This window comes from Ranitomeya variabilis, chromosome 6 (genome assembly GCF_051348905.1).
Source record: "Ranitomeya variabilis isolate aRanVar5 chromosome 6, aRanVar5.hap1, whole genome shotgun sequence".
NCBI lineage: Eukaryota > Metazoa > Chordata > Amphibia > Anura > Dendrobatidae > Ranitomeya > Ranitomeya variabilis.
In genome coordinates, this window is record NC_135237.1 from 169,853,744 (window position 1) to 169,865,756 (window position 12,013).

At 40.2% G+C, this 12,013-nt stretch overlaps 1 protein-coding gene across 4 annotated transcripts in view; it reads right to left on the reverse strand.

The window, feature by feature from the left end:
* Nucleotides 1-12,013, reverse strand: part of AOAH (acyloxyacyl hydrolase) — a 310,271-nt gene that overhangs the window by 130,515 nt on the left and 167,743 nt on the right. For all 4 annotated transcript variants that reach the window (XM_077269241.1, XM_077269239.1, XM_077269242.1 and 1 more), the window contains 5 exons: nt 11,689-11,783; nt 9,387-9,478; nt 8,757-8,839; nt 8,239-8,275; nt 6,457-6,531 (listed from right to left, as the gene is read on the reverse strand). In XM_077269241.1, coding sequence (XP_077125356.1) covers nt 6,457-6,531; nt 8,239-8,275; nt 8,757-8,839; nt 9,387-9,478; nt 11,689-11,783 — 382 coding nt within the window. The remainder of the gene's footprint in view (nt 1-6,456; nt 6,532-8,238; nt 8,276-8,756; nt 8,840-9,386; nt 9,479-11,688; nt 11,784-12,013) is intronic.

Here is a 12,013-nt window from a genome sequence, read left to right on the forward strand (position 1 = left end):
TAGCCCTAACCCTAGCCCTAACCCTAACCCTAGCAATAACCCTAGCCCTAACCCTAGCCCTAACCCTAACCCTAGCCCTAACCCTAATGGGAAAATGGAAATAAATACATTTTTTTTATTTTTTTATTTTTCCCTAACTAAGGGGGTGATGAAGGGGGGTTTGATTTACTTTTATAGCGGGTTATTTAGCGGATTTTTATGATTGGCAGCCGTCACACACTGAAAGACGCTTTTTATTGCAAAAAATATTTTTTGCGTTACCACATTTTGAAAGCTATAATTTTTCCATATTTGAGTCCACAGAGTCATGTGAGGTCTTGTTTTTTGCGGGACAAGTTTACGTTTTTATTGGTAACATTTTCGGGCACATGACATTTTTTGATCGCTTTTTATTCCGATTTTTGTGAGGCAGAATGATCAAAAACCAGCTATTCATGAATTTCTTTTGGGGGAGGCGTTTATACCGTTCCGCGTTTGGTAAAATTGATGAAGCAGTTTTATTCGTCGGGTCAGTACGATTACAGCGATACCTCATTTATATCATTTTTTTATGTTTTGGCGCTTTTATACGATAAAAGCTATTTTATAGAAAAAATAATTATTTTGGTATCGCTTTATTCTCAGGACTATAACTTTTTTATTTTTTTGCTGATGATGCTGTGTGGTGGCTCGTTTTTTGCGGGACAAGATGAAGTTTTCAGCGGTACCATGTTTATTTATATCTGTCTTTTTGATCGCGTGTTATTCCACTTTTTGTTCGGCGGTATGGTAATAAAGCGTTGTTTTTTGCCTCGTTTTTTTTTTCTCACGGTGTTTACTGAAGGGGTTAACTAGTGGGACAGTTTTATAGGTTGGGTCGTTACGGATGCGGCGATACTAAATATGTGTACTTTTATTGGTTTTTTTTTTAAATTTAGATAAAGAAATGTATTTATGGGAATAATATTTTTTTTTTCTTTATTTAGGAATTTATTTTTTATTTATTTTTTTACACATGTGGAAAAAATTTTTTTTTAACTTTTTTACTTTGTCCCAGGGGGGGGACATTACAGATCGGTGATCTGACAGTGTGCACAGCACTCTGTCAGATCGGCGATCTGCTATGCAGGGCTGCAGGCTTACCAGCGCCTGCTCTGAGCAGGCACTCGGTAAGCCACCTCCCTCCCTGCAGGACCCGGATGCCGCGGCCATCTTGGATCCGGGACCTGCGGCGAGGAGGGAGGTAGGAGACCCTCGGAGCAACGCGATCACATCGCATTGCTGCGGGGGTCTCAGGGAAGCCCGCAGGGAGCCCCCTCCCTGCGCGATGCTTCCCTATACCGCCGGTACACCGCGATCATGTTTGATCGCGGTGTGCCGGGGGTTAATGTGCCGGGGGCGGTCCGTGACCGCTCCTGGCACATAGTGCCGGATGTCAGCTGCGATATGCAGCTGACACCCGGCCGCGATCGGCCGCGCTCCCCCCGTGAGCGCGGCCGATCGCTTATGACGTACTATCCCGTCGGTGGTCATACGGGCCCACCCCACCTCGACGGGATAGTACGTCAGATGTCAGAAAGGGGTTAATGACTTAACTTTTGTTCACTACTTTTTGTCTGTACTTCTTCACCTTGTATGAATTGATCAATCATAAGCAGGCGGCAACACAGCAGAAAAAGAAAACGCCCCACCTTAGCTCAGGTTTTTCAGTGTGTGAGATGTAATGATTCAGCTCTGATTTCCTGATCTAATTTTATACACTATTAAAAAGTCAAACATACTGACCCCTCACAGGGTCAAGAAGTGTTATCAACACAATTTTTAGTAGAAAACATATACACATTTATTTATTTCAATACAAATAACACAACATTAAAAACAGATGGTGCCTCATACCAAGCAAAAAAACAGAAGGCAAGGCATATAAGTAGAACTCTAATGACAACAGGTTTAGTGACCCAGATAAATTTTCAAAAAATTATTATTGTAGAGGTATATGCTAAAAAATTATTTTCCATAATAACTGACACGATGCAAATTTCTTATTGAAGATTAGGCAATAACATTATTAAAAAAGCCTTTGTTAGATATATATGTCTAGGAGGAAGGAAAAAATTCCGGACAGACAATATCACCATAGCATGTCTTAAGGGCAAGAAATAAACCATATGAGAGACCTCCATTAATCAATCAAGCCACCATAATTGTCCTTTAGCCTCACATGAATAATAAACTGCAAAAATAACCAGAGCAGAACCAATCTCCGCAGTGTTTCATAAGAATATAATTAACCCATAACACTTGTTATGCACTGTGAGCGCCGGCCAGCCGGAAAGCGAGCACAGCGGTGACGTCACCGCTGTGCTTTCCGGCTGGCACAGACACAGTGGAGAGAAGCAGAACGCCGGGGGACAGACACCGGAATGTGAGTATGTACTGTTTGTTTTTTTTTACTTTTACGCTGGTAACCACGGTAAACATCGAGTTACTAAGCGCGGCCCTGCGCTTAGTAACCCGATGTTTACCCTGGTTACCCGGGGCCTTCGGCATCGTTGGTCGCTGGAGAGCTGACTGTGTGACAGCTCCCCAGCGACCACACAATGACTTACCAACGATCACGGCCAGGTCATATCGCTGGTCGTGATCGTTGGTAAATCGTTATGTGAGACGGTACCCTTACTGTGTGTGTGTAAACAACTTACTTTTGTTTCAGATGCTAGGGTCATCTGAAGGCAATTGTCTATGCTGTGAAGATAGGAGATGTGCAGCATCTGAAACAATGGATACTGGAAGCCTGTGCTAGCATTTCTTTTGTGGTGTTGCTATCAGTGTGTCAAGAGTGGGAGAAGAGGGTTGCATTTACAATCCAACACAATGGGCAGCACTTTGAACACATTTTATAAGTGGTCATAAACTTGTAAACTACTCATTAAAGAATAAAGTTACATTAAAATCAAGCATGCCATTGTTTTTCTTCTGAAATTCTCAATAAGTTTGATGTGTCACATAACCCTCTTCCCATTGGAAAAAATAAAGTTTATCCAAAATGGCCGACTTCAAAATGGTCACCACTCATCTTGAAAAGTTTTCCCCCTCCAATATACTAATGTGCCACAAACAGGAAGTTGATATCATCAACCATTCCCATTTTATTTAGGTGTATCCATATAAAGGGCCCACCCTGTAGTATATACCCTCAGTGAAATCTGCCCGATAACACCCAATTGAACTTAACATCTCCACAAGTGGGCCATTTTCTGTTTTTTTGCACTTTCGTATCTTTCCTTCCCTTTTTCCCAGAGCTATAATGTTGTTATTTTTCTGTTCTTCAGGAAAAATATGTGTCACTAGTACTCTTAATGGCGTCAGTGATATGAAACCCAAAGTAATTTCCCACCAGCACATTAAGTGTTGTGAGGATTTAGTTAAATTGCGTAATTAGATGGTTTTTATGTAGACATCCATATAGTGGGTGGGAGGGTGTCCACCTTATCTCCACCTGCAGGGCCGGCACCGAGGTGTGCTGACAGGACCTGTGTGATGTCAAAGTCATGTATTCAGTCACATGGGGGAAGAGTCACATGGTCTGGAGCTTAAATGGCTTAGCTCAAGAGGCAGTCTTTGTTCAGCATGACTGGAGAGAGGACTCTCCAGTGCTTTGTGTCCTGAGGAGGAAAGACTGAACCTGTTTTGCTCTGTTGCTCCAGAGCAGGCTGGAACCCGCAAATGTATGGACTCTGTTACAGTGTTTTGTTTTCGTTGTTGTTTTCCTGTTTTTGCTGTGTTTACTTTCCCCTTCTTGTTGGTTTATGCTGCAATATAATAAACCAACTGAAGATTTAAAGAGACAGTGTTCCAGTTTTCTACTTCCGTGTACTGCCAAGTGAGTTGAACTACCACAACATAGACATATGAGGGCTTGTTTTGTGAGATACAAGATGTACTTTTGAATGACAGTATTTATTTTACCACATAATGTACTGGAAAATGGGAAATATTTTCCAAGTGCGGTGCATTTATGGAAAACAAAACCCACAATACTGACATTGTTTTTTGAGAATTGTTTTATTGTGTACATTTTGTGGTAAAAATGACTACACAATATGATTCTGCTCATCAGCATGGTTACGGTGATACTAAACAAGTGAAGTTTTTTTATTGTTTTGGTGGAGAAAAAAAAATCTGAAGTTTTTGGAGGTTTTGTGTTGTCATTTTCTGAGACCTATAACACTTTCATTTTTTGGGATATGGAGCTGTGTGATGGTTTATTTTTTTTGCAGGGCGAGACAACATTTTTATTGATACCATTTTGGAACAGGTATGACATTTTGATGCAGAAAAGAAAACGATCCAGCTCCCGGTATGTTGTAATTAAAATCAATGGTTTATTCTTTTCATTTACAAGAAATTATTCAGAAATATTCAGTAGAAAAAATTGAAAAATAAGGGCAACTTGGGAGGAAAAACATGTGATCATCAGAGGCGTTTCGAACAGAGCATGTTCTTAGACTTGATTCACACCAAGTCTAAGAACATGCTCTGCTCGAAACGTGTCTGATGGAGAGGGGGCGGTGTAGGGGGATATAATGGAGAAGGGCAGTGTGAGGGCCTGATATTATGGAGAGAGGCAGTGTGGGGAAGTATTTTGGAGAGAGGCAGTGTGGGGGAAATATTATGTGGAGGGCCATGTGGGGGGACACTACAGAGATGGGCAATGTAGGGGAATATTATGGAGAAGGGCAGTGTGAGGGGATATTTTGCACAGAAAGCACAGTCAGGGGGAATTCTTTGTTCAGGGGCACACCATGAGAAATATTCTTATTTATGGGGAAGTATAATGATACTTTTATTTTTAAGGGTGCTGTGTTGGGAAGTACTATTGAAGATGGAGAAGAGGGAAGTCTAAATCTTATCGTGGCATTTGTATTACATGGAGACAAAAAGGATGGGTACAATGTCAATCAGAGAAGATGTCACTCCTAAGGTATCTGGCTGTAAATGTTTATTTGTGATACTAACTGTGTCTCATCAGTGCTGTAGTTCCCGTATGGTTCACAGTCTGATGATGGCTGGTAACAACAAATCGCAGTATCTCCTTACCATTGGTAAGGACATACTGGGAGTTGCACATTTACATGGTACAAGTGTATATAGGGCTGTCCTGAAATTGCAATTGATTATGGTACTAAGCTTGGTGATGTATGCCTGTACTGACGGTGGTTCTGGTGCTGCTTTCATGTACTGACAGTGGTTCTGATCATGTAGAAATCGGTAACATTCTGCATATTAAACTGAAAAAAAAATCAAAACTTAGTTTTTAGATTATGAGGAAGATTTGGTTCATTTTCTGTTCCAAAAGCACAGTTTAAGTTTGGGTGTATTCACACTAGAATTTTTGGAGCAGAAACTCTCCAAATACTTTTCATATACTTAAAATTTGGTTCTGCTGGTGTATTCATATAAATATCCCTTTACATTTTTTGTGGCCCTTTGGATTGGTTCAGTATGACAATGTCACCCTTAGACCAAAAAATGTTGTGCACCCATGGTGTAGGATAATATATTGATCCTAGGACAAAACAATGTCACCTGTGAGTCAACAATTTATTGGGCTTTGCTTATATTCCATACAAATGACTGTGTACCAGTTATAGGAAATAAGGGAAACTATATGATATCTAAAATTATTGGATCTATAATGGGGTAATAATTATAATCGATGATGTGTGAAATTTTAATCAGATTTTTACTATTGGAAATTTAAATTGGGATGTACAGGATTGAAAAAAAATCATGGCTGCTTTCTTCCACAAATAGGGCCATACCTGCCAATGAGTTCCATACTGCACACCACTTATGAGAGTGACACTGTTTTTAGAAGATAGCAGCCATGTTTTTTTCTAATTGTAAACCTCTTTAAGCTTGATTTGACACATTTGTGTTTTGCATTTCAAGTAAAGCTTGCGAAGCACAGACTGCTCGCATTACTCCTGACTTGAATTAAACAGTCCCATAGGCATATATTCGGGTCAGGAGACAATGACCGGACCATGCATGGTCCATACTTTGCATAGCGGAGGGGTGTAGGAGCTGCCTGCATCTACATACACTGGTGCGTAAATTGAACCAAACTAGCACATGCTGTCATTTTTCCACATGAACCTGAAGTCTGTATGGAAAATCACCCATGTGCACTAGCATATAAGGGAACATTGGGTCCATTCTCAATGTCAAAAATAAGTTTTTCTGAATGTACCCTTACCCAGATGATACTGAAAACATATTTCTGAGTAGGTTTAATATAATGCTTTGTGCTTTAGCTTTTTCTTTTTTTTTATTATACAATCTAGTATAGAATCTAACAGTTCTCAATTATTTTCACTGACTCACATCTCCAGCCTGCAGGATAAAATCATTTATATACAGTGTATATACATATAATAATAATTGATTTATCTTTTTTTCATTGATACTTACGGATTGCAGACGTCATTACCAATCATGGCATAGAAAACGATTGCAGGTTTATCCAATTGCTGATTTCGGGCCATACTGAAATGTAAAATGAATAATCAGTATAAAGCCTAGAGAGTATTAATTGGGAAATACATAAGTAGCGCAACTAAAGGAATATATTGAGTCATGCAGTTTGTGCAACTCAATTGCTTTTGATAAATGTCCTTTTCTATGGTAAGGCTAAATTTCATGCACCAACTGGAATTTTACTTTGAAGTAAGCCTCATGGAAGAATTAAAAGAAATCTGTCAGCATATATTTGCACTGTAATTTGAGAGCAGTAGAAGAGCATGAAGTAGGGGCAGATACCATGGTTCCATTGATGGGTCACTTACTGGGCTACTTGTTAGAGTTTCAATAAAATCAGTGTTTTATCAGCAGATTATCATTAGAGGACTAGTTGTCTTGTGCCGTGTAGTCCTCCTGCTCTGTATAACTCCGCCCCCACCAATAATTGGCAACTTTCTGCCTATGCATAGTGTACACAGAAAACTGGCAATCAGTGGTGTAGGCGGGGTTATACAGAGCTCAAAAGCTATATCTGCAGCAGAGAGAACTGTGATTTTATCAAAATTCACCAAGTCAATCAAAAAGTGACACACCACTGGAATTTTGGATTACATAGCAAAAACCTGCTGACATATTCCCTTTAGTCCAAATGTGAAGTACATCTCATTCCAAAGTCACACATACAATATAAGGAAATGGTCCGTCTTTTACTTGTATAGTAAGCTACACTCACTGGCCACTTTATTAGGTACACCTGTCCAACTTTTTGTTAACACTTAATTTCTAATCAGCCAATCACATGGCGGCAACTCAGTGCATTTAGGCATGTAGACATGGTCAAGACAATCTCCTGCAGTTCAAACCGAGCATCAGTATGGGGAAGAAAGGTGATTTGAGTGCCTTTGAACGTGGCATGGTTGTTGGTGCCAGAAGGGCTGGTCTGAGTATTTCAGAAACTGCTGATCTACTGGGATTTTCACGCACAACCATCTCTAGGGTTTACAGAGAATGGTCCGAAAAAGAAAAAAAATCCAGTGAGCGGCAGTTCTGTGGGCGGAAATGCCTTGTTGATGCCAGAGGTCAGAGGAGAATGGGCAGACTGGTTCGAGCTGATAGAAAGGCAACAGTGACTCAAATCGCCACCCGTTACAACCAAGGTAGGCCTAAGAGCATCTCTGAACGCACAGTGCGTCGAACTTTGAGGCAGATGGGCTACAGCAGCAGAAGACCACACCGGGTACCACTCCTTTCAGCTAAGAACAGGAAACTGAGGCTACAATTTGTACAAGCTCATCGAAATTGGACAGTAGAAGATTGGAAAAACGTTGCTTGGTCTGATGAGTCTCGATTTCTGCTGCGACATTCGGATGGTAGGGTCAGAATTTGGCGTAAACAACATGAAAGCATGGATCCATCCTGCCTTGTATGGAGCATCTTTGGGATGTGCAGCCGACAAATCTGCGGCAACTGTGTGATGCCATCATGTCGATATGGACCAAAATCTCTGAGGAATGCTTCCAGCACCTTGTTGAATCTATGCCACGAAGAATTGAGGCAGTGAGGCAAAAGGGGGTCCAACCCGTTACTAGCATGGTGTACCTAATAAAGTGGCCGGTGAGTGTATATGCCACAGTTTTCCCTACAGATCTCCTGTTATTAAGTTATGCATTAATTGGAGATCCACATTCTCCCACAATATTTATGGCTATTTACCAATACAACACTCGGCATTACCTTGTCAAGTATGAGTGTAAATTGCTAGATGATCCTCCTGTCAAGACATGAAGAAGGACAAGCTGAGGAAAAGTGGACCCACTGACGAACACTTGGATAGGAACTACAGTAACTACATGAACAACTGAAAATCTTTTTTTAAGTTAATTGCTTCACTGATAATTGTGAAAACTTTTTCTCCATTCTTATCATTAGCAGATGACAGGCTCATTCACACCACTGCTGCATTGTAAGGGGTGAATGCAGTACTTAATTGTATATGTTGGCGCTATATAAATAAAAATTATTATTATTATTATTTCACAATGGTTTGCCACGATCAGCAGCCACAATGCTAAAGAAGCAGATTTACCTGCCAAGGTCTGGAAAAAAATTAGCAGAGCTTTAGTCAAATTTTCTTAACAATATGTGCTTGGTATATGATCTTTCTCATTTCCAGTATATATCCACCACTAAGAATTCCTTTGCATTTGTAACTAAACCCCGATATGCATTTTCTCATTGGACACATTACACACCATTCCTAGCTATGTTCTGGTAATCTCGGTGGTTGCAGCGGTTCCAGTCTCTTAACCGTAGATATAAAGACTGTGTCCATCCCCTAAAGAAAAGAAACACAATATCACTTGGAAAAACATGGAGAAAGAGAGATATTTTTGTTACAGAAGATATATTCTTATTTACGGATTGCTCAGTAAAGAATGATGATCACTGTAACTTCCTTGTGCTTTGTAATGGCATATCTGAAGTTTCCTATGTACCCTAGATACTCAAGCAGGCATACAGTAATTTGCTGTGTCAAATGTTAGCAGACATCTGCAACTTCAGAACTTTATTTTGGAGATTACAAAAAATTAAGTGATGCCTCCTTGATGCTTCAGGCAGAGTCATAGAGCTTTAGAAGAGCTATATACACTGTTTCCTTATAGTCCAAGCATGGTTAAGGTCCCTTGAAGATGCTTCCAAGAAATTGATTAATAAGTGCAATTACTGTATGTTTGACTTTGTAAACAGTAGAATCTTGATATATTTTTTCTAAGGTCATTTAGAAAATGCCCTAAAGTGGAGCACTCTAGAATTAGAGCTACTTTATAACTAAAGTTAATGAAGTTCCTAGAGTAAATATAATTTATTGGTCACTGTCTTACCCGATTGTTGAATTCTGAAATCCTGTGTACATAGAAAACTGAGGCCAGTCAAGTTCATTGGAAATAGCAAGCGCCAAATTGGAAAATGAGTTCTAAAAATCAAAAGGACGATGTTTAACGCAAACAACATATATTTGTTTTTATGTATCCAATTATATCAATACCTGGAAACAGTTTTTAGGTAATCCAGGTCCTCACACCACAAGGACTTGGAGTACCTATAGGGTCTGTAAAGTTTCAGTGCAGCTCCTGGGGTTAAGTTAGCCTCTCTTCCACAATGGTTTCGGGACAGGAGAGAGTTTTCTGCCCCTTGTTGTGTCAGGGACATGTTTGAGAGGTCCTATGCTACATTCAAGGACAGAGAAAGGGGCAGGACTATTAAACTGAGCCAGATAGTTAGCCCCCTGTATACACATCACTGATACCGAGAGGAAGGAAGCTCTCTCACATGTCAGAACCAATGTGGACTGGTAATGGATCCTGGGACTGGCGTTGAAATCTAGACATTGTGGCAGATTTCATAATTCAAGTATATTGTTCTCCACAGACACACAAGTTTTTCTCTCAAAGGACAAGAATTAATTCTTGTAAAACTCTTGAATAACAGTCCAATAGTCCAATCGTTCTCTATAAATGTGCATAAATTCAGATTTCCATAACACAACTGTATCGTTGTATGGTCCTCAGAAATTAGTGCTGTAGTCTTGCAGAACTAGGGGGTCAAATCCAACCAATGATAACTTTTAAATGTTTTTGTGGGTCTCTTCCCATACTTCGAAAATATGCTGATTACTGGCTCTTTAAACATTTATGCAAGCTAGCAATATATTGTCCCTGCTAGGGGGGCAATCTCACTCTTATGGGGTGTGGTAGAGCCACTCACTCGGCTGCACACAGAGGTAGACACGGGTACACTGCAGCTTTAAAAACTTCCTTTGGTTTATTATAGGCAGCATAAACCAAGGGGAGGGTAGTAAAGAAAATAAAGCCCACTGGGCAAAACAGGAAAATGAGAAATGGTGGCAGAACAAACACAGTCCTTCTATGAGTGGAGTCCCTCCCGCTCATGGCTGACAGAACACACACGGTTCAGGTACTCTAGTCCATGGAGCACTCTCCTGCAGTGCTCCTTCTCCAGGCCCACACACTGAATGTTCTTTCCTTCAGTCATTTAAGCTGAGACCATGTGACTCCTCAACCATGTGACTGATCACATGAGTGTGACCTCATCAAGGTCCTGTCAGCACACAGTGGTGCTAGCTCTGCAGGGGGAGGTATAGGGGACACTCTCCCACCCGCTCTATGAATGTCCCCCTAAAAACCAGCCCATAACATAACTTAATCCTCACAACACTTACTGTGCTGGAGGAAATACAACTCTGGATTTTATAACACTGATGCCATTAGGCGTAGTGAAACATATCTCCCCTCCATTACATTACCAGTGACTCTGTCACAGGGGGCTTGTTGGGTCAAGGTAATGCACTCTTAAGAGGGCTTAGTTTTATTCTTGCTGTGAGGCCCATTTATGACAAAATACATTACTTGACTTGTTTTAAACATATCATATAAATGCCATGAAGTACTAAATTGCACAATAAAAAAGGCTGAAAAAATGTGAACGATTATGTGGGTGTTGAATATCATGGTTTGCTGATCCTAAATGTCTTCTCCTTTTTAGACTGTGCTTGGGACTGTACTATTAAATAAAATACCGTTTAATGCTAAATATTTGGGGAACTGTAGTATTTTTCTCCCATCGTGCAAGTTTGTTTTAAAGCAGATAAAGTAAAAGAGAACAAAGACAAAAGATTAATTCACCAAAGGCCGGTCGATATCCACAGGCGAGCCAAGCAGTCATGTAATGGATTATAGGTGAGCGTCGGAGAATAGATGCACTGAATTTCTCATGCACACATGGTGCTTTGGATAAACACAAATATATCAATCTTCCCAGAGGAAAACAAGAATGAAAAAGGAGACGGCTCCTCTGGTATTGTTATTTTTAGATGATGAGATATTTTTGTGGAGAGTATTAACAGAAAATGCGGCAAAAGAGTGTGTATAAAATGTGATTTTCCTTCCCGAGACACATGCTACCGTCGGGATGAGCTTTGGTAAAACAATGTATAGAGGAATGTTGTGTGCAGAACGTTAGAAGAGATGAACACAGATGTGGTGGGCGTCCCAAAAAGGCCACTTCTTCTCTGACAATTTTGATACATGAGGACAATTACGTGTGTATACAGCATGTAGTATTCATCTATTCATTGTAAGAGATGGAGCATAGATACATACAAACCTTAGACAGAGTCATAGGTGTCAACCACTCTGGGGGTATGTGAAAGTGGGCAGCCGCAGAGTCTCCTAATATTATTATACCCTTTGAATCAGTACCTGCAAAATACATTCAACGTCAATACAAAACAGTTTGCACCGAGTAGTACTCCATGTCAGAGAAAGCAACTACCTCTGACAAAGTAATAATTTATATATTTTCAGCTAACTCTTCTGTACAGCATGACTGGGCACAGTATTGTATTCTATACATTTTGGACAGGTTTGGCATTGGGATTTTTCAACCTGGCTATCCTGACCTGTTTGGTAAAATTATAGCCAGATCATGA